We start from the raw sequence: 22,212 nt of genomic DNA, 5'->3' as shown, positions 1-22,212 counted from the left end.
TCACCACCTGTGAGATAATGCTGCAACAGTCCAGGTCAGGTCCCAGGCCAGAGTGCAGGTTGGGTAGGTCTACTTTATACCACTCAAAACAGGTTACAGCCCTTCCCCACAACAGAAACAGGGCAGTGAGTCTCCCAGGGAGCCACAAGGCCCAGGAGGCAAATAGAACTGGAGTCAGGTATGCGAGGAAGAACATCCAACCTTCTGACCAGTGACAGCTGCCCTGCCACATCTTCCTATAGCATGTCTCTCTAGCCTGTGCCTGAGGATACCCTGAGGCTGAGCAGTCCAACCACAGATTGATCTCAGTTCTTCCTTCTGTTGGGAACTGAAACTAATAATGTCTAGCACTGCTGGCCTTCAATGTCCCCACAGTGGTAGCTTCACTGACCTGGGCCCTAGCAGAGATTCTCTGGGACATGCTTCAAGTTACAAGATAGCAGGAGCCAACAGGTAGGAGTCAAGTCATGGATGCTGTGGCAATGACAACCCTCTGTGTTGTTACCAGGATCAATCCATCCTTGCGGCTGTTATGCCATTGCTCGGGATTCTGCTGGAATTAGCTAGCACATTCTCCTTAGCAACTAGAAGAGCCAGACAGATAAGACAAGTTGGTCAAGTGGAGGGGAGCCCTTGGAACCTCAGGCCAATGAGAGGTGTGGGTAGTGACAGAATCCAGAGGCATCTGTGGGAGTCAGTACAGATAGCATTGGGGAAGACGCAGCCAAGCGAGGAGCTGGCCTCGCCAGCACTGATCCACAAGCCCAGAGAGAATAACAGCAGTGGTTAACATCCCAGCATAGGATGCAACAAAGCAGAAGATAATGGGGCTGTTCTGGCCCAGCGATCACCCAGGAGGCAGAGACTGTATGAAATGGGTTTACAGCTTGCCCTACCTGTGTCCCAACTTGTCCTGGCATGGGAGTCTAGAAAGAAGCCCAGCTTGAGGCCCTGTCTTGCTGGCCTTAGGAGTCATCTTCAACAATTGTGAACTGGGGTGGGAATTTGTGAGGTTGCATCTGGATCCTTCCAGTTTGGGTTTTTGTTTGTTTGTTTGTTTGTTTGAGACAGGGTTTCTCTGTGTAGCCCTGGCTGTCCTGGAGCTCACTCTGTAGAACAGGCTAGCCTCGAACTCTCGAACTCAGAAATCCACCTGCCTCTGCCTCCCAAGTGCTGGGATTAAAGGCGTGAGCCACCACCGCCCAGCATCCAGTTTGTTTTCATCTTCCCCAGTTTACCAGGATCAGCAGTAGCCGTGCCCTGGGACCAGCAAGACTAGACCTGGAATCCAGTCTCTGCTTCTCTCCTTAAGATATACTGAGATATCATGATGGTGGCTCGCTCTCGCTCTCTCTCTCTCTCTCTCTCTCTCTCTCTCTCTCTCTCTCTCTCTCTCTCTCTCTCTGCATGCACACATGACTGTAGTTGTACTTGTTTGTGCAGATATAATCAGATTTGAGATACAATTGTCCTGGCTCAGGATGGACCCTCAACCTCATGACAAATGTTGCCAGAGAGTAGATATTGCAGATATTCAGAGAAGAATGTGGCATGAAGACCAAGGCAAGACTGAAGGGTCATGGCTGTGAGCTATGGACACTTGAGTCCGCCATTCATGGAAGAAAAGGAAGGAGCCTCCTAAAGCCCCTGAAGGAAACAAGGCCCTGAGAGACACCCTGGAATTCTGGGACCATAAGAGAATATAACTCACAGTTGTGAGTCAACAGTGTCGTCAAGCCCTGGGTTATGACAACCACAGATCTCAGGCTTGCTCTAGGGACTCTGGGAGGCTCTGGGCCTCTCACAGCAGGGCACAAACTTGTTTGAGGTTAGAGTAGTTTAACGCTCAGACATCTACCCCTGGCGATTTTCTTTAGAAAGTCTATGAGCACTGTCTGGATGATTTGCTACAAACACAGGTATTTTTAATACATTAGACGGCTCCTTTTAAACAAGCTGTCAGGAAAATTAATTGCAGGAAGTTTAACAGGCGCTAATGTGCCTAAGAGCCCTGCAATTACCCGCTTCCAGTGTACAGGCGCATTTGACAGCCTGGGGGCCCTAGGAGTGCTTAGCTGCTCCAGAAATGCTTCCTTTTGCTAGAGGTGTGACCCTGGTGACCCCACATTACTGCTCCAGCATCTGAGTCATGCTGGAACCTTTAAGGAGCAGAGGCCAGACAATCCTCCTCGGCTTGGATCGGAAGGGCAGTGCTTTAAGTCCGAATCTGGTACAAGACACATCACCAACTTCATCTCCTGGAATTTAGTCCAGCCCTAACAAGGGAAGGTCCTTTAGGAGTAGAGTCCACCTCAGCAAGATGGATTCTGAAGTTAGGTAAAATCTGGGGTCTCAAACTTGTTTGAGGTCTATAGGGACAGAGGAGGCTTTCAGGATGGTCATTCTGTTCCTGACTCCAAAAGCTGGCACACAGAGACTATGGCTAGGCCCTCCCTTCAGATAAGGGACACTGGTGTCTTACTCCTGACCTGTTGTCATAGGAGGACTCCCCTGGGGACCATGCAGGAGTGGAATGGCCTTCAAAACTGGCTTCACAGCATTCAGAATGCTTTTCCCCAGCGTGGCAGGGGGCTCCAGGATCACTGGTTGAACAGGAGATTGTGAGGCAATGTCAGAGCTCTTGGACTGAAGGTAGCCCAGACAGGGAAACCTCAGGTAGCCGAACCTGAGGATTCTAGGGTGGGAAGAGTCCTGCCCACCTTGTTTTGTGTCTTCAAAGGTGTCTGGCAGAGGCTAGCAGCTGCAGCCCTGCAATGAGCTGGACCCAGGGTCCCAGAGGCAGGTCCTAGAGGGCTATCAGCCAGATGGGATGGCTTTTCCTCTCCCCAGGGCAATAAATCTGACTCTAGACAGTTGCTTCCTACCGTGCAAACCCTGCCTGCAGCAGACAGGTTTATTAATGAGCTAGTCCCACCTGGATCCAGACCAGCTCGAAGGCCGGGATACCAGGTCCTCGGCTTCCCAAATGACAAGACCCAGATGTGCTTTGCAGGGTTCTCATGAACTCTCAGGAGCTGGGGATGTGTGGTTGTACTGAACTCTTGGAAACTGTGTGCTGGACCAATGGTTGGCTGTGAGCATTTAGTCCTAACAGTTCCCAGAGAGAGATTATTTCCAAACAGCTCCAGGGCTCTCTGAACCTTGAGGATCTGGAAGTGTAGCATCTTTAAAGAGAAGAACTGATTTTGAGTTACAAGAAAACAAAGCTCTCTCAAGAATGCTCTTAACCTTTAAATACACCAAAGGAGAGTTACTGAAATTTACAATAAATTCACCTTTTCACAGACAACTGGCTAAACATGTTGAAATCTAAACAATTCTGTTCCTTTTATAAGTCTTGGTGTAAGAGTTGCTGTTATGTCCTCTTTACAACATTGTTGTAGTAATTCCTTCAAGCCAAAGTTTTGCATCTTAGCTGCCTGGGATATTTATCCATGTAGGCTGTGTTTAAAGTCTGGAGAAGGCTTTCACTTGAGATACTGGACAAGATCTGCTCCTATAAACACGCATAAACCAATGCCAGGTGCTTAGGCCCCATGTTCTGACAGGCTGCGGACCGCTCCCAGCACCACAGGCTCTTCACCAGTCCACTGTTTGGGGATGCTTTTTCGATGGAGTCTTTGGGAACCGAAGTCTTTGTCAGGACAGTTCCTTAAGCTGACAAAGCTGAGTTCAGGGACTGGGCTGTGAATCCACACAGGGCTTCTCTGTGGATTCTGTGTTGGTACAGCTAGGTGCAGATAGAACATGGAAGACTCCTTAGATGGTGAAACCAGAGGGCAGGGGCTGTTATCACACTGATCTTTCAGCAGAGGATCACCTACTTGGACTATCTATCTATCTATCCATACATATACATACATACACATATGTGTGTGTGAGTGTGTGTGTGTGTGTGTGTGTAACCTAAAATTACTATTGAAAGATCCAGGAATATCATTCTCTCCAAAGGAAAAGATGGTTATTAGATCCATCCATGGGATTGTTACAGTCACAATGAAGGCATATATATAACATATATTATATATACAGCTGTAATGTGTCACCCTCAGTATTTATTATCAATTTTAACAATCAAATACACAGAGAAATAGGAAAAGGTGACCCACTGACAAGAAGACGTGTCATTGGAACAGAACCCAAGGTAGACCAAGGTAGAAGTGGTAGGCATATATGGACCTCAGCTTAGGGAAGTGCAGGAAAAGCCCTTCTAGAGCATTCACCACATCACCAAAGAGAGAGGTGACCCCAAAAAGCCAGCAAAGATAAGACGGAAGACTCTGGCTTCCTTGATACAGGATGGAGAGAAGGAGCCCAAGAAACTGAGGATTATGGGAAGATATCTGAGGGGAGGTAGAAACAAACTCACCAAATCTATGTCTGACCCAACGTGAGTCCTGGGATTTTCTTCAAATGGTACATACATGTAACACTCAGTAAAGGGTTTGAGAACTGAGTCACGGCCATGAGCCAAGACTAAGCTGAGTATACAGGGAATAACTGGGGACTTAGTAACGGAGCTGACGATGGCACCACCATCAACAGATGGTACAACTAAAGGTGCAGCTCACACTGGACTGGCTGCCCACCTCAAGAAAACACTAGCATCCTCCAGGGGATTATCATAATCCAAAACACTGCAATAAAGTTAAAAATGATCAGGAACCAATCTAAAGTTGCTATTGAAAGATCCAGAATATCATTCTCCGCAAAGGAAAAGACAATCATTAGATCTATCCATGGGATTATTACAGTTATGATAAAGGGCCACAAGAAAACACAAACAATGACAAAAAAAGCAAAAAACAAACAAACAACAAAAACCCCAAACCACAAAACAACAAAAACCAAAACCAACTCCTTCTGGCTTCGAGCTTGGGATCTCTGGAATGGGTGAAAACCTAAAATTCCCAATGGGCCTGCTCAATCACCTGCCCAAGAGATCACTGTTAGGAAGGTGGGTTTACCTTAAATTATGCTAAAGGGATAGAGGGAAAATTTTTCCCAATTTTTTACAGAGATATTGTAATTTTCCTTTCCAGAATTCCCCAGTGTGTGGACCCTATAAACCATCATGAGATCCAGCTGTATAGTCTTACTTTCCTGAAGCTTGAGTCAGAAAGGCTCTCTCCCAGAACCCCTTCATTTTTCTTTCTCTTTTGGATGCTGGCCAGAACGGATGCTTTGGGCTTCTTTCTCTAAATCTACCCCCCCCACACACACACACACGGGGTGGGGGGTGAGAAAGAGAGAGAATATGCTATGTGGTCATGTGTCTACCTCTTGTCTGACTCCCCTGAAGGCTTAAAACTGTTTTTTTTTTTTCCCTCCATTTTTCTCCAGGCAGCTGCTGAGATTGACACTGGGCCTGCCCTGAGAGGTTTTCTCTTTAAACTTTAATGGAATCATCCTTGAGCTTCTATCTGAATCTGAATACATTCTTAAATTCTTTTGTTAGTGAGACTAAGAATCCAAAGAGGCGACTTTGATTTCCCCTGTGTCATCTGGTGATCACAAAGGAACCTAAAAGGATGACCGGAAAGAAGGAAAAGTCAACGCTTTAACAGGCAGTGGCATGGTGGTATCTACCCATCATCCCAACACTTGAGATGCTGGGGCAGGAGGATGCTCATTTGGGGATAGCCAAGACAACAACAAAAGAAGAGCTAGCCTTGTAACCACATTGCCCAAGGCACAGAACTGTCTGCAATGAATGGGGAGATAAGAGGTCATCAAAGAAAAAGACTATTACAAGGCCAACAGAAACATTATAGGTTCAAGACCAGCAACAACCATCGGCCCTTACAGAATAATCTGTTGTTAACAGAACACTCTGTCACTGTCTTGTGCAATATCCACCAATGTAGTCTATTATCTCGGGTATGAAACAGTTTCTAACAAACTAAATTTATAACCTGAGATCATATCTTTCAAAGACAATAAGATTGGGTTAGAAATGGGTATAGCACAATGGGGTCTGGAAAGACATCCAAGCATCATGGAAGTAGAAACACTTCTAAACAACCCACAAGCGAAATAAGAAAATATTCGAACAGGAAAGAATACATTCTCGAAAAAAAAAAATGAGATGTCACTAAAGAAGTATTTAGGAGGAATTTTGGAGCATTAATTGTTTATACATTAAATAAGGAAGTTCATGCTGGGTGTTTAGCTCATGCCTTTAACCTAGCACTGGGGAGGCAGAGGCAGGTGGATCTCTGTGAGTTTGAGGCCAGCCTGGTCTACAGAGTAAGTTCTACAGGACTACACAGAAAAGCCCTGTCCCAACAACAACAACAGCAACAAAACTCTTAAACCAACAATATCTAAGTTTTTACCATAAGAAATATAGACTAATAAACTGGCCATGTTGTGGGTTTACACTGTAATCCCAGGTTAAAGCTGGAAGATTGTTGCAAATTCAAGGTCATCCTGGGTTACAGAGTGAGACCCTATCTCAGAAAAAAAAAAACAAGAAAAGCACTCGTCAGCCCAGGGAAAGAAGAACAAATTAATCTCAAGGGAAACAGACTTAGAAAATGAAAACATTAATATAAATTAAAATTAAAGACACAGTAGAGAAACTCAGGGAAGTGTTATGTATGAGCATTTCCCTGAGTGTATACCTATGTGTCACATGCATGCGGTACCCAAGAAGATCAGGAGGCCGTGTCAGATGCCCTAGGACTGAGTAACAGACAGTCATGAGCTGTCATGTGGGTGCTGGGAATTGAACCCGGGCCCTCTGGAAGAGCTGCTAGTGCTCTTAAGCCCTGTTGATCTGGAGCGGGTTGGAGGAGGGAGAGAAGAAAAGAGGAAGAAGAGGAGGAGGGGGAAGGAGGAAGGGTGGAAGGGAGAGAGGGAGGGAGAGAGGGAAGGATCGGCATCAGGTCTTTGTCTGCTCCCTCCCAGTCTCACTCTGAGCCACTCTTCTGGAATAATGGAATAAGACAGCTGCTGCCTTACTGCTCTTACTGTTCGCTACATTGTTTCCTGAAAGGCAGAAAGACAGATCTGTACTCTTAAAACATTACGCCTCCATACGGTTCTGCTGGGAAGCTTGGCACTGATCATTTCCTGGCGTAAAAGCCACAGCGTCGTCGTCTGTCCACTAATGCTCATGGCTCCAGTCACCCCAGCTCACTCCCAGTTCTTCTGGCTCACACAGGACAGGTCTGTCACAGTGTTTGTCCCTCCCTCTTTCCTGACTAGGCACCCGACTCTTTGGGAGCCTATGACCTTTGACCTACCAAGCTGTGTCCCCGATCTTAAGGCCTCCACATTCTCAGAGGAAGATTCCTCAGAACAAGCTGCTGGAGAGACCTGTCCTGAACTCTGCCTTAAGTATCTCTCAAAGGAGGTGGTCAGGTGCTGGCCAGCTGGCTGTGTCCCTGGCCTAGTGTCCTGTGAACTGTGTGGGTGTCAAAGATGGATGATGGAGGTGCTCTAAGTCTCTAAGAGAGAAAGTATTCCAGGGTAATAGTGTCTTGTGCTCTGCTGTTCTACAAAGAGGCCTCGCCTGCCGAAGATTCTTTGTTGTTCCCTGGAGTGGAAGGAATCATGCAGGTTGTGAATTGAGAGCTCTTCCAGGCTCTGGCAGTTACAAGCACCTAATATAAATGAACTCTTCTATGGTTGGCAGGTGAGGAAGCTGTATCCTGGGTCTTGTGGCTAGACATCTATAGAGCTGAGATTTGAACCCAGCTCTGAACTGCTGCGCTGGGGTGGCCCCCAAACTGTCTATTCCTGTGTGACGGCTCAGGTGTTGGGAGTCTCTGCCAATTTAACATCAAAACCAGCCCTGACACAGGTGTCTGGCTTAAAATGTGTAGTTTCAATTTGGCCAGTCTGACTGTGATGGTTTGTATATGCTCAGCCCAGGGAGTGGCATTATTAGAAGGTGTGACCCTGTTGGAGTGAGTGTGTCACAGTGGATGTGGGCTTTAAGACCCTCACTCGAGCTGCCTGGAAGCCAGCATTCTGTGAGCACCCTTCAGATTAAGATGTAGAACTCTCAGCTCCTCCTGCACCATGCCTGCCTGGACGCTGCCATGCACCTACCTATGATAACAGACTGAACCTCTGAACCTGTAAGCCAGCCCCAATTAAATACTATCCTTATGAAGGTTGCCTTGATCATGGTGTCTGTTCACAGCAGTAAAACCATAACTTAAGACACTGACCAACAGCCTGTCCTGTTCTAGTTTACTTCCTAGGGCTGTAATGAAATACTGACTGATAGCAACCTGGGGAGGAGAAGGTTTGAGGATCTTCCTCCCTTTAAACACAGCTAGAAAATCTTGCAAAGTTGTATAATCATGGCTTCGGAAATGCAGATGGACAGACCTCCAATGTTGGTGCATGGTCTGGAATCCTGGCTACCCTCCATGCCAGCCTGGCCCAGGGGCCTCACTGCATGTGACCATGGGAGCGTCTTTGTCACATTATCAGACTTGATCAGCCAGAGTCTCTGCCTCCCAGTACAACATGACAAGACTATGACACGAGGCTCTGCTCAGAGGACATCCCCCACTGCCCTTGGCACTGCAGGGCTGCAGATGAGTCTTCAGGAAGTATCATTCTGAGGGTGAGCCCAGTGCTTGCCTACTGCAGGAGCTACATGTGCAGCCCCCTGAGCTCCAGGCTCTTCTTCCAAGACTCCTGTCAACCCTGGGACCCCATGTTCCCTTCTCTTCACCTATCTCACAGAGAAACTGACCCTAATCCCCAAGAGAAGCACCAGCAGTCCACTCAATACATTGAACAAGTGCCTTGGGGCTCTGGCTCTTTCATGTCTGATTGGCATGAATAGGTGGTCCTGCCCCTGTTGCTTTCTGAGAAGCAAGGTTCCAGTGCCAATTCCACCTGGATTTCCTACGTGTCCCCACCCTTCATGTCCTATCTTGCTAGGCCAGGCCAGCCACGAGGCCAGATCACCCTGTTCCCAAGGTGAGGGCTACCTCCTCCTGGAAGACTATTTCAGTCTCTCTCACTCCCATAGCTTTAGAGTCTTGGCCATTATGCTCATTCACGGCCTACCATCTGGACCCCAGATTTCATAAGCCAAGTTCCACCCCACCCCACACTGAGCCTGTGACCAGGTCATTCATTCATACATATGTATGTATATATATATACATATATATATGTATATATATACATATATACACACATATACACACACACATGTATATATGTATATATATGCCCTTGTCTCTGCCTCCTGAGAGTTGAGTTGAGATTACACTCATGCACCACTATACTCAGGAATATATAGCTTTGATCAGGGGCTAGAAAGATGGCTAGGTGGTTCCGAGTACTTTCTCCTCTTCCAAAGGACTGGAATTTGGCAGCTCACAGTTCTGAAACTCCAGCCCCAGAGAAAGGCTACACACACACACACACGCACACACACACACACACACACAAGTTAAAAAATAAATAAATAAAAAATGAAGTAAAACTTCAATCATCAGGACGGTGAAACATGACAAGCTGTGCTTGACACGTGAATCCACAGTAGCAGGAGGGAACTGAACTCCACACGCATACACCTTCACCCAAGTGTCTGTACGATTGCATACACACAGTAACTTTAAAAAAAAAAACCACACATGTATACCTTCACTCAAGTGTGTGCCTGAGAGTGTGCACACACAGTAACTTAAAAAAAAATCAAACTTTGATCATTAAACACTGCAAGCATATATAAAGGAGATCACTATTCAATGTTCACTACTGTTTCACTCACACACACCTGTGACCTTTCCCCCAGACTGTGTTTGTGTAAACTCTATTGAAACCAAGGCTTCTCCTTCCCTAGTCATGCCCAGCAGCTGCTCAACAGGTCAGTCACCTTGCTATTGATCTGCTGTAGACTTGGGTACCACCTCTCCCTGTGTTAGCCTCTCCTGCTCCTGGGAAGGAGTGTGTACCTTATCCAGGGCTGCTGCTGCTGTTAGGTCTGACTGCAGGAGGAATGCTTCCATTTTTATTGGAAAAGAGGCTTTACATTCGAGGATGGACACAGTTCTTGGGCTCACCTATCTTTCTATGTATGCTCATTAGTACATATTACCTGGACACAAACGCCAAGGTTAGCAACAGAGTACTGTAAGACCCAAGGTCAGAGCAGGAAGCTATCCTGGGTGGTGTCAGGAAGGCATATGGCTCAGGGTTGCTCTTGGACAATACTGGGGAACCCTTGGACACCATGAAGTCCCCAAATCTCAAGCTCTTCCTCCTGTCCACTAGTATCGGAGCCAGATCTCGAGCCTTTGGGAAGAGCTGGGCATCAGGGTTCACCTGCTGTTTTGGTTTTCTCACTGCCTGCCTGGTTCTACCCTATCCTGCTCCACCCCAAACACCCGGCCTCTAAACTGTTCTCGGTTTCTCAGAAGTTTACCACCTAACCTTCAGCTCAGTTTTGAATAACTTCTGTTTACAAGTGCCCGAGCTAAAATCCTTGAAGTGTGCAGAGTACCAGTCCTCACAGAAGGCACTAAGACAGAGGGATGTCCCTGTTTTGAAAGGAGGCCAACACTTCAATACTTCCAAATATGGCTATGAGGATGGAGACATGGGATAGCCAGCTCTGACTGGAGACAAAAGTAGAACAGAAGGTAGCCACACTTATCTGCTTCATGTACCCGGACAGCTTGGTGTGCACCGTAAACCCCACAATTCCAGGAATAAAACACATCTTCAGATAGCAGACAGTGGTTTAGGAGGGGTGAGAGGGCCCACGCCTCTCCAGAGGAATGGTCTCATCAAATACCCAGAACAGCTTGTGTTCCCAGCCAGAGAGACCTGGTCAGCTGTTAACATGAGATGGAGGAAGAAGAGTACACTGTAATCAGTCGCTCCAAGAATGAGGCTGAGTCTTCTGAGGGAAAATGGAAGCTCTGTTCTCCAGGGGCACAAAGGCCACCAGCAGGCACTTAGTAAACATTCAGCCAATGCTATGACAGCTACTGAGGGGAGCCTTACCCAGGATAGGTGCTCAAAAAGCATTGCTGATGAACAGTGACCAGGACCCTGTCAAATGGACCTGGAAGCTGCCAAGCAATGACAAGCCCAGACGAGAAAGCTTTGGGAGGGAGGAGACACTCTGTCATATGTGGATCCGGTTCTGTGGCTCCAACAGGGGTTCTGCAGGAATCTCAGGAAGGGTTTTGTCTACTGGATGTGGGTGAGTTGTGCTTGCCCCTGGCTCAGGCCCTACAGCTAAAGGGGCTGGGAACAGTGTGGACTGGAAAGTCCCTTTCCTACAAAGCCCATCAAAGACAGGAGCTTGAAGGAAGAAGCCTGTTGCCTCAAAGGAATCAAGGAGCCATGGTGAATCTTACTGCTTGTCACATGGAGCACACACAATGAATGTGCGCTTGCCTTAATGCAGAGGACCTTACTAGGAAAGCTGGGCACTGACTCAGCCCTGCTAAAAAGTAGCAGCTCAGGAGGGACCTTACACAAGGACGCTTGTAGCATAAGTATATTATTTCTGGCTCTATGGACCACTGCAGAGATGAACCGTTGAGTTAGACATTGCCTGATGTCTGAACACCGATAACAACTGACCCAACATTTCTGGTTTCTGGGTGTCACCTGGACATACCATGTGACCACGGAATCTTGCTTTGAGGCTCTTGGAGTCTATAGATGGTTTGGTGAGGAAAGCACAGACAGATGTCACAGCCAGCTTCCCTGGAGGCCCCTCTGTGTGGCAGGAGACCCCAGCCAGATCCTCTCATTCTTTGCCTTTCTTGCCCACCCTGTAGTAAAAGAGAACCCTCCCTGTACTTCCATGGTTGCTCAGGGTCTAGAGCCAAGAAATTACTTCTCTCTCCCTCTCTCTGTCTCTCTCTCTGTCTCTGTCTCTCTCTCTGTCTCTCTCTCTCTTCTTGTTGTTGTTTTCCAGACAGGGTCTCACGAGTTTGAGGCCCAAGGTTCCCTCAAACTTGTAATCCTCCTGCCTCAACCTCTGAAGTGTTGGCATAACCATGATGCCTGGCTTAAAACATTACTTCTTCTCCAGCTGCTCCTGTGAATCCCCCTTTTCCCCCTCATGGTCCTTCCTGATGAGCTCCCTGTGATGTTGAGTTACTCTGCTAGTAACTTCCAAGGAGGGCTCCTGTCAGGTTCCCTGCTGCTATGGGAAGACTCACAGAGGTCTGCGGGTCCATCATCCCAATCTTTTTTTTTTTTTTACCTCATCACACCCCTCCACAACAAGACACTCCAGATCGCTCTGCAAAAACAGCACCAGCAGCAGCAGCAAGGGCTTGGAGCGATTCAGACTGGGGGCCTGCGAGTCCCTCTCACAGGCCTCTTGACCATGTTGTGATCACCTCACTTTGCAGACGGGCAAAGTGTAACCCAACTGGGAATGAGTCCAAGATTAAAGCTCTAGTTCCTGGGTTTGGGTCCAACAGAGGCAGCTAGAAGGCCTTTGGGAGCCAGCCCCGGGGGGTCAAGGATTCCTGTAGCCTCTTGAAAAGCTGATGGCAAGCCTTCTCCTTGAGAATACCTGAGGCTTACAGTAAATAGAAGTCACTGATTGGGGCTCAAGCCCCCTTCAACAGGAGGGGAGGAAGCAGGGTGTGGCAAGAGACTGGGAGTGAAAAGTTGGGAAGAAGAGTTGATGGGTGTGCCCCGCCCCTTCCCAGCCTCCTAAGAGCAGCCTCACTGAGCGCTTTGCTCTCCCTATGCTGCCAGTATGATGTCACTGGGGCCTACTTTGGGACAAGGGAGAAGAAAAAAAGTGTTTCTGAGGCACAGTTCTTTCCACAAGAGAACACTGCTGTGTCTCCCCAGGTGGTGCCTTGAATCACAGGGGCTTCTGAGGTGACACTGCTAAAAGTCTCTGTGTGTCTCCAACGGAAAGAAACAGCCAGACGGGAAACCAGTTGCCCTGGTGTGCCCTCTAACGTGTCATAGCACAGAGAGTCCCCACTTAGATGCTCTTACCTGGATGACGACCTTGACGGTGGCTGTGTCCACAGTGGGTGTGCACACCAGGCCACCAGGGTGCTGGCCGTCGGCACTGCGGTTCTGTAGGCCCATGGTGAAGAGCATGGGTACAGCCAGCAGCGCCGAGGCTAGCCATATGGCACTGATGAATTTCTTGGTGCGGCTGCGGGACATGAGGGTCTTGGCCTTGAAGGGATGGCAGATGGCCAAGTAACGCTCCACACTCAGGCTGGCTACATTGAGCGCTGTGGCATAGGTACAGGCATCACGCAGGAAATAGTAGCCACGGCAGCCAGCATCCCCAAAGGCCCAGGGATGGTGCACCCAGATAAAGTTGTACAGCTCCACAGGCATGGCCAGCAGCAGGATGAGCAGGTCAGACAGTGCCAGGCTGCCCAGGTGATAATGCACCGTGCTCTGCAGGCTCTGCAGCGACTTCTTCCGTGCTAGAGTGAAGGCTGTCACCGAGTTGCCCACAGTGCCCACCACAAAGAGTGCCAGGTATACAGCAGTCACCAGCACCTTGGAATAAATGTCCGTGTTCACGTCCAGGTCGCTGTTGGGCGCTGCCAGGACGGATTCCGAGGTATTGCCAGAACCATTGCCCAAGCCGAGCGCCAGGAGCATCGCCTCCAGTCCGAACTGTGGCCGCGGGAAGGGCTGGGCACCGGGTTCACCAGGGGCACCCTGCGGCACGGAGCTGTTGAGGTGCATGGTGGGCTCCGGGTAAGCGGCTTTGTCTGGCACCTTTGCAGGTGAAAGTCCCTCCAGGGGCAGACGAGGAGGCGCACAGAGGGCAGGGTGCGGAAGCTAAGGGGGGCGTGCCGTCCAGCGGCGAAGCGCGCTATCCAGGGGATCCTGGGAGCTCTGAGGCTTGCGACGTGCCGGCTCAGGGATCCACTCCTTTTTCTCCTCCAGAGTCTGGGATCTGCGTTCCGGTTCCGCTCTTCCTCCGCACCCCCCTGTCCCCGAGTCTGACTAGATCGGGGCTGCTGCCAACCTCCAGATTCTGTGGTTGGTTCTCTGCACTCTTGGGTGGCAGCAATGTCCTCAGGACCGCGACCCTGCTGGCTTGTGCTTCGTTGGGAGAGTCCGTGGCGCAGAGCGGAGCGCACGCACGGCTGCCCAGCGTGCTCACCCTCGTTCTCCCTCTTCTGCTTGGAGCTCTTCCCGCACCCGACTTCGCACACCTCCTGCTGCGCCGGAGCCTGCCGGGCTCCTCGCGCTTCCACTGAGCTGGCGGCTGCGCGGCGCGCCCAGCAGTGGAGGAGGGTGGGTGTTGTAGAGTCAGAGACGCCACAGCCACTGTCCCCTCCCCACCCGGATACTGGCTGATGGTTGCCCCTGAACGCTCCCGGGGACCACCTGGGCTAGGATGAATCAGGATTCCCTACAGGGTGAGGGAGAATAAGGGGATATTGGATCTTTCCTTTCAACCTTTCTCGGGCAGCACAGTCTTCTCCTTCAGATCGTTGGTCCCAACTTCTCCACCCCCCAAAGGAAGCTACCCTTAGTCGCTTTCAGCTCCCTTAGGGACACAAGGGTGTACTCGAGAGGAAGGCGGAGAAGGAGGCGGCACCCTGCTGGTATGGCAGGGCCTTTGTACAGCTGCCTCTTCCCTTCTGGGTGCCTGCGGGGTGCCAGAAGCACCCAGGGGGGCCCTCTAGCCTGTGAAGGGTTGGGTGAGGAAAGCACAGAGCAGGAAGGCAGAGCAGTCCACCTCTCCACGCAGGCCCGGGCAATCCCACGGTCTAATGCTGCCTTTTGGTATGATGGGACCCTCTACCCTTTTGTAGTCACCTGGATTTGGTCACCAGCAGTGACTCTCAGAGCTGGTGCCCTGTAGTGTTTCAGAGGGGCAGGGCAGGTTTGTGGGTGACACAGAGCCGCATCTGTCCTTGTAGGAAACCCTGCAGCCTGTGCACTCGGTCCAGCTCAGCTTTTCCCAGGGGACCCTGCCCCAGTCAGGGACCCAGGGAACAAAGGTCTTTTCATCTTCTCTTCCTTGGCAGGGGCCCTGGCAAGAGCTTCCAGGCCTGCTGCCATCTTGCTTGCCCCAGGGCCCTTGCCTCTATCTCCCCACTTGGCCCTTCTCCTGCTCTCTTCCTCCAGAAAACTCTTTACTAGTTCCTGGGGAGTCCCAGGGCAGGAGGGAAGGAAAACTCAGGAATTGCTGTCCCTGCATGGATCCGGCTGGCTATACCTGCTGCACTGGAACTGGAGATCCTTAGTGGACTATGACCAGACATGACCAGAGACTCCCTGTTCAGCTAGCGGGGACAGCAGGGAGACCCTCAGACCTCAGCTTTCAACCTGTTTAGAGAGTGTCTGCTCAGACAAAAGCTGGTGCTCACCACAGAATCTTAGCACATGAAAAGCAGTGCTTAAAAAATTAAAACACTTGGTTTTCAAAGGAGACAACTGTGTCCCCTTATTAAAAACCAGTACAGCAGGCTGAGAATGTAGGGGTCGAACAGGCCTTTAATATTTGGGTGAGCCTCGGCTTCTTCCTTTGTGGAAGGGAACTCGAAATCTGCCCTCATGGGTTCTGGTTGATTGCCCGACTGCAGGTAAGGTGGGCTTAAAAACTGCCCCAGACAAGAGTAGATTTGCAGACTCAGTACTCCAACGTAATGAGCATGGGGGGGGGGTAGGGGGTAGGGGGTAGGGGTGGAGAGGAGTGGGGAGAGACTGCTGGTCATGACATGGTTAGGAAGAAGTAGCACTAGGCTATATCGATCCCATGTCTCACTCCCCTGTGGTTTCACCCAGACCCAACCACCAACAGTGCCATCTGGCCTCCTCCATCAGGGGTTTCCCCAGAGGAGGGTCTTAGCCAGTGGCCATAGGAATATCCGTTTGGCAGCAGGAGCTGCAGCCAAGTGGGAGAGGCCATCTCAAAGGCAGCGTGAGTTCATGTTTAGTTTTCTAGTCCTGACCTTTTGGCTAAGCCAGCCTTGTGTCTCCGAAGCTTTCTTTTCCGATAGTGTCAACGCTTTAAAAAAAAATTCATAAATGGCAACTTAGCACACACATTATGACAAGGTATTTGTTTAAAACAAGCTAGGAAAATACCATCCAGAAGCCCTGGATGTGCATAAAGATGGAGCAGGCTCTCACAGAGGCTCTCCAGTGGCCACGACTCCGGATACTTCTAGATTGTTCTTTGTGCTCTGAGCCAGGAAGGCTCATGTGGAACCTTTAATTGTGTGTTTCCATCTTCAATCCAACAGGATCCCTCTCTAAATAACATGTCATTGAGCACTTTGTATGAGAGTCAAGCCTGGATCCAGATGTGTGCATAGGTGACCCAGCTATAACACCAATGGCTGAAGCTGCACAGCGACAGATTAAAGCACCACATAGCTATGGGCAAGCCAAGCTCTGGAAACATGATTTACTACTGTGTTGGGATCAGGAAACCTGGGTGGGCTGTGGGGAGTCCCAGATGCTCCTGGTCTGGGCGCACTTCCAGGGACAGAGCTGACCCATCTCCTCTGCAGCAAGGGTCATGGTCTATTGACAGGGTCTGGGTTTCCAGATGTAGCTAGAATACGGGATGATTTCAGCCTCCTAGGTCCCTTGTGTGATATGGGTAAGGCTGAGTTCCATCATTATGTGGAATTTTAAGCTATTATCTTTGTGTGAAAGCCAAGTTCAAAGAGCCACCCATGAAAGGCTGCGGCAAGCACCTTCCTAGGAGCTGATAGCTTTGTTTATGTGGTTTGATGACTGACCCCATGACCCCCAGCACTGCTCACACAGACACAGACAACAGCGGTGCCACCTACTCATTGTGTCCAACAGGCCCCAGTAAAAGGAGGCCGTGTCTGCTCGGATTTTATGCCTCCTTTTTCTGGCCTCTAGACCACTATTAGGATAGAAGGCTTCTTAATGAGTTCAAAAAGATAAAGAGATGGCTCATTATTAACTGCAGAGGCCTGGAGCTTGGTTCCTAAGGACCACAGAAGTTGGTTGTGACTCCCGCACCATAGGACCTCACGCTCTCTTTTTGGCCTCCACTGGTGTCTGACTCATGTGCACATACCCCTGCGCCCAATATGCATAATTAAAAATAAAAGAATTCTTTTAAAAAGGTAAATACATTTACAATCATATCACATTGTTTTTTTTTTTTTTTTTTTTTGCTTTCTAAGAAACCTCTAAAGCTCAAACACTTAACATAGCAATCATTTATTTATTTAGTTGCTTCTTTTCTGCTTTTGAAGTGCTGGGGATTGAACCCAGGACCTTGAAAGTGCTAGGCAAGCACTGTGGCACTGAGCCACACCTCTAATCTATTCATTTAATCTTCATTAAGTTTTTTATTATATTTTTGTTGTTTTGAGACACAGACTCACTGTGTAACCTTGCTGGTCTACGTCTCACTTTGTAGAGCAGATGGGTCTTGGAGTCATAGAGCTCTGTCTCTGTTTCCTTGTGATGGGATCAAAGGTGTGTGTCACTATTCCCGGTCAACATTTTATTTATTTATTATTTGAGTGAGTATGTGTGTGTATTCATACAGGCACATGTGTGACACTGTGTGTGTGTACATGTTTATATTTGTGTGGGCACATGGGTGACACTGTGTGTATATATGTGTGCATGTGCGCATATTTGTGCAGGCACACGTGTGATACTGTGTATATGTATTTATGCAGGTACAAGTGTGCTACACTGTGTGTGTGTGCCTGCATACACAGATCAGAGGACAACTTCTGGGAGCTAGTTCTCACCTTCCAGTCTGTGGGGCCTGTAGATCAGACTCGAGTTGTCCGGTTCCATGGCAGGTGTCGTCACCATCTGAGAAATCTCTCTGACTTTTGTTTTCTATTTTTGAGACAGAATCTCTTAAAGATGCTGAAGCTGGCTTTGAACTCAGAATCCTCCTACCTCCACCTCTCAAGTACTGGCATTGTGGGTATGTATACCCTACCTGGGCTATGTTTATCGTTATTATTTGGTGTCCTGTGTGGCTGTGGGTGGGTGGGTGGGGTATAAATGCATGTAGACACTGAGGATAGTCAGTATGAATACTCTGAAGAGTTGGGTAGCATGCTCCATCTCACAGATTAGAACTGCATGTGTTCCAAGGCCTGCTGCCTTCCAAGGAGGAATCTTAAAAATAGAGCCACTGCCTCTCCCTGAAGTCTGGCAATGCTCACAGCATGTGGGGAGTAGCCACCGCCTCTCCCTGAGGTCTGGTAATACTCACAGCGTCTCTGGGGGTTTCTGGCAGATTCCCAAGGTTCAGGTCCAGGTCCTTCAAGCTGTAAAATGGTCACTCTTATTTTTCAAATTACCAGATCACCCTTCCGCCTTGGCCAGCTCTCTGGAGTCAAAAGCTGTATTCTGGGGTAGGAACCAGAAGAGGAAGTGGAGTGACTCCGAGAGTTCACTGTGTGACTACAGGAGACATGCTACCACAGGGTCACAGGGTATGGAGTGTTACTGGCAGTGGGCAGGGTGTCATGAGATTTGTATCCAAGAGGTCTGTAGTCCTAGCTCTACCTTGTCCTGTCAATCGGCTCCAACAAGGTAAATAAATCCACTGGACCCTGGTTTCCCCATGTGTACAGTGCAAATGATGTGGTCCCTGTGAAGCCACTGAGAGTGTTTTACAGTGAGTACACACTCTTCAAATAAAACAGAATGTCACTCTGAGGCAACAGCAGCATTCACAAAGCACTTGCTCTGGCCAGCCAGAGAAGCCAGGCAGGGAGACGCTACATCCTCTTTCTCTTCCCGGGGGGGGGGGGGGGGTGGGGGGCTCTCTTTCCCAGGATGTTGCTGTGACTTTCCTATCCACACACCCAAAAGCCACCCTCCCTGCATGTCTGAAGTCATTTTGGAATAGGCTATCGAGCAGTCAGGGCCATTATGACTGCCTCATCCTGATTCTAAAACTGTAATCCAGAGACCTTTCAGAGCCAAGCAGGCAGGGATGCTAGCCCAGAGAGGTTATGGGGGACTGCACACAAAGTACTGGGACCCCCATCCTGAAGACCTAATAGTTTACCCCTTGCTCTTCCCTTCTCATCCCTGGTCTTTACACTAGGATAGTCCTCAGTGTTAGGAGCCGCGTCCGCCATCGCAAGATGGCGCCGGTTTCCTGCTTCCTGGTTCTTCTTGCGAGCCTTGCTTGAATGTGCGCCTGCGCAAGGCGCGAAAACCAGTATGCTAATTTGGCGACATCATAAGAGCGAATGAGTGTGTGGCACGTCTCCTAAAGCTCTATATAAGCCATAAGCTTTTGGGGCTTGGGGTCCCTCGCCTCACTACCATCTAAGAGAGCTGTAACACTAAAAGAGCTGTAACAATAAAACTGCTGTCAGAAGAATCCTTAGCGTGGCGTTCTCCTTTTCGGCGAGGTGGCGCCCCGCACCTCAGGTCTCCTACAATGCAAGACACTCAGAGATTCTTCATTTCCTGTGGCTAAAACACCCAGAACCTTCTAATCCAAACCCGAGGACGTTCAGCCAGCCCTCACTGCCTGAAACAGGCCCATTTAAATCATGCGTTTCTGCTATGCTCTGCTTGGTGGCTGCCATCATCAGCATGTTTCCCAAGGCCTGCCTAGAGTGTGCAGTGGATACCTGCCCTTCCCCACTACTGATCAGGGCTTGTGTTAAGGGAGCACCTAAGACTGACTGGCTTACGTTCTTCTGACCTCTCAGGCTCTCAAAGACATCACTGCCCCCTAAACTCAAGGCTCTGTGACTGCTGTGTTTCTCTTGTTCAGTGTCCAGTCCCCTCAGCACTCCTGTCTTCCTGTGAACTGCCTATATGCACACATGGGTGTCCCATGCTAAGCCTTCAGCCCAGGGTTTCCTAGGGTCTTGGTTGGTAGACCCAGGCCTTCTGTGCCTGCTTAGAGACCCTGCTGCTTTGCTCCGCCCACTTCCATTAGGGCTGGGCACTGGCTTTGCCCATAACAATAACCAGAGTGGAGAGGGAGAGGAGCCCGCCCCTTCGGTCATCTGCAACATCTGCAGATACTTAAGTTCTTTTTTTGTGTATTTTTATTCCAGACAAGGTCTTTTATCATGTAAGTGAAGTGGAGCTTGAATTCCAGGTAATCCTCCTGCCTTAGCATTCTTAGAATTACAAGCGTAAAACAACATATCCACCCTCCTTAGCATTTTCTACTGTTTTGGAGTGAGTGGTCCTCCTTGGCTGGAGCTTGGGGACCCTCACCACCTAAAGCTGGAACTGCCTCCTGGGCAAGCCTGCTCTACTTGGTCAGGCAAAGTGGTCAGGATCTGACCTAGTGGCTTCAGTCTTGTCTCCCTCCACTGGGTATCTCTAGGTTCCCTGGAGCCACGGTTTCCTTTATCTGCAAAGTAGCAGTGCCAACTGCCTAGTGTTCATGAACACCCTAATAGCTCAGGACAGTGCAATGAATGTGGTCAGGAAAATGATGGACTCCAGACACCCAGAAGACCTGTGAGTCAGCTGCTTGCTAACTGCCTTAGCATAAGACTTTATCCAGGGTTGTCAGAAACAACAACAACAAAACAAAACAAAAAAAGCATAAAAAAAAACCCACCAGGGGGGGGGGGGGGGGGGGGGGGGGGGAGAAAACAAACCCACCCCCCAACACAAACAAACAAACAAAAAACAAGGTTTCTATGTTGGGCAGAGAAGGCAGAACAGGAGAGAAGGCAGCTGTGGAAGCCACCCCCATCAACCACTGTGGGAGCCGATGGGGCCTCCAAAAGGGACCAGATTCACTAACATCCTGGTTCCAGACCAGGGAGGTCTATTCAGGGCGGTTATTGTAGAGTTACAAAGTAGCAGGTGCATCTGTGGGAAGTTTGCTTCAGGGAGTAAAGAAACAGACACTATTGTAAAGAAAGCGCTTAGGGTTCTTGCCCAGTAAGCACTCAACACTCAACAGGAGCTCCAGTCAGACTGAAGCTCCTAAAGAAGCTTTGAAGCTGGGGGTGGAGCACAGAAGGCTGAGGTAGAAGATCAGGCGAACACCCGCCACTGCCGCCAACAATGAAAGATTTTGATGGAGCCGATGGAATCAACTGTGCACACACACAACACTCTTCTTGGCCCCTTGTCTCGGGCTGAGTGGGGGTCTCCAGTAGGAGTGCCACAGTAAGTGTGTGTGGGGAGCAGGAAAGAGCCATTGGCAGAAGAATACCACTGCTGCTGTGGGGTGTGGCTGGGGATGTGCTTGGATGGGAGGGTGACTGGGATGGGGAAGGACATGACTAGGTCAGAATGTGACAGAAGGGGTACTCCCCTGGGGCTTTCTATGCTGATTACACAGAAGTGCAATGGTGAGCCCCAAGCACCCCAATTTTTTGCCCTCAGCCTTTCTGGTGAGTAGATCATGGGCAAGTGGCTAGTGGGGGCTCAGGGCTCACCCTGCCTTTGCCCCTGTCCATCCTGGAGGGCTGATCAGTCTTGTTTCACTTCCTAGGAGAAAGCCTGAGGATGGCTGGATACGAAAAACATCCCCTTGTCAGCTCCAGGCCATGCTGGTGGTTGAGAGGACCAGAGATGGGGACAGGAAGGGGGTAGGAAGCTCCAAGGACCAGTCCTGACAGGGACAGAGACAGAGGAAGCTAGCATCCAAGTGGCAGTACCTGTTGGATGCTCAGAGGTAGGTGGGAGGGGACTGGGCTTTGACCTGGTGCTGATCCAATCCACACAATGATCAGAGCTAGTGTCTGTCAGGGATAAGGCCATGTAGAGTCAGTGGGGCCCTAAATCCTCTCTCCATTTCACTGTGGCTCAACAAATTCCCCATTTCTTGTCTGGGTGTGCCAGCTTACTGCTGGTCAAGGATATGTGGAAAGGGTATACTCTTTCAAGCATCTCTTTCTTTTTTGGCTACTGCAGGTGACATCTGTTTGTGGTGGCAGCCATAAGACAAACATTCCAACAAGAGAGAGAAGAAATCTATCTTAGCCCATCTGAACCATAACACAAGATTAGAAGCTGGATGGCTTATAGATGTTGCAAGCCTAAGGGCAAGACTGATTCTATATCCAGTGAGGGGTCCTCACTTACTAGGAGGGACCAGGGGTTCTATAAATGTGTTTGTGTAGGAGCATTAGTGTTTGGCATGAGGTGTACCCACCCAACCTAATCACCTTGTGAAAAATGCTTCCCCCCCCCCACTACCTCCTTGGGGTTTTCACATATAATTTGGAGGGGACAGATGTTTAGATCACTGTGGAGACCCTCTGGTTCTCAACT

The 22,212-nt window shown here is 49.4% G+C and overlaps 1 protein-coding gene across 1 annotated transcript in view; it reads right to left on the bottom strand.

Annotated features, from left to right (window-relative positions):
* The window catches only part of Ntsr1 (neurotensin receptor 1), a 39,724-nt gene extending 26,020 nt beyond the window's left edge, over positions 1-13,704 (bottom strand). Inside the window, exon 1 of the mRNA XM_028774019.1 lies at positions 12,988-13,704. Coding sequence (XP_028629852.1) covers positions 12,988-13,704 — 717 coding nt within the window. The remainder of the gene's footprint in view (positions 1-12,987) is intronic.
* Positions 13,705-22,212: the final 8,508 nt, after the last annotated feature.

Source organism: Grammomys surdaster, unplaced genomic scaffold, assembly GCF_004785775.1.
Source record: "Grammomys surdaster isolate TR1022 unplaced genomic scaffold, NIH_TR_1.0 238, whole genome shotgun sequence".
NCBI lineage: Eukaryota > Metazoa > Chordata > Mammalia > Rodentia > Muridae > Grammomys > Grammomys surdaster.
This window is presented reverse-complemented; position numbering and strand designations above follow the sequence as displayed.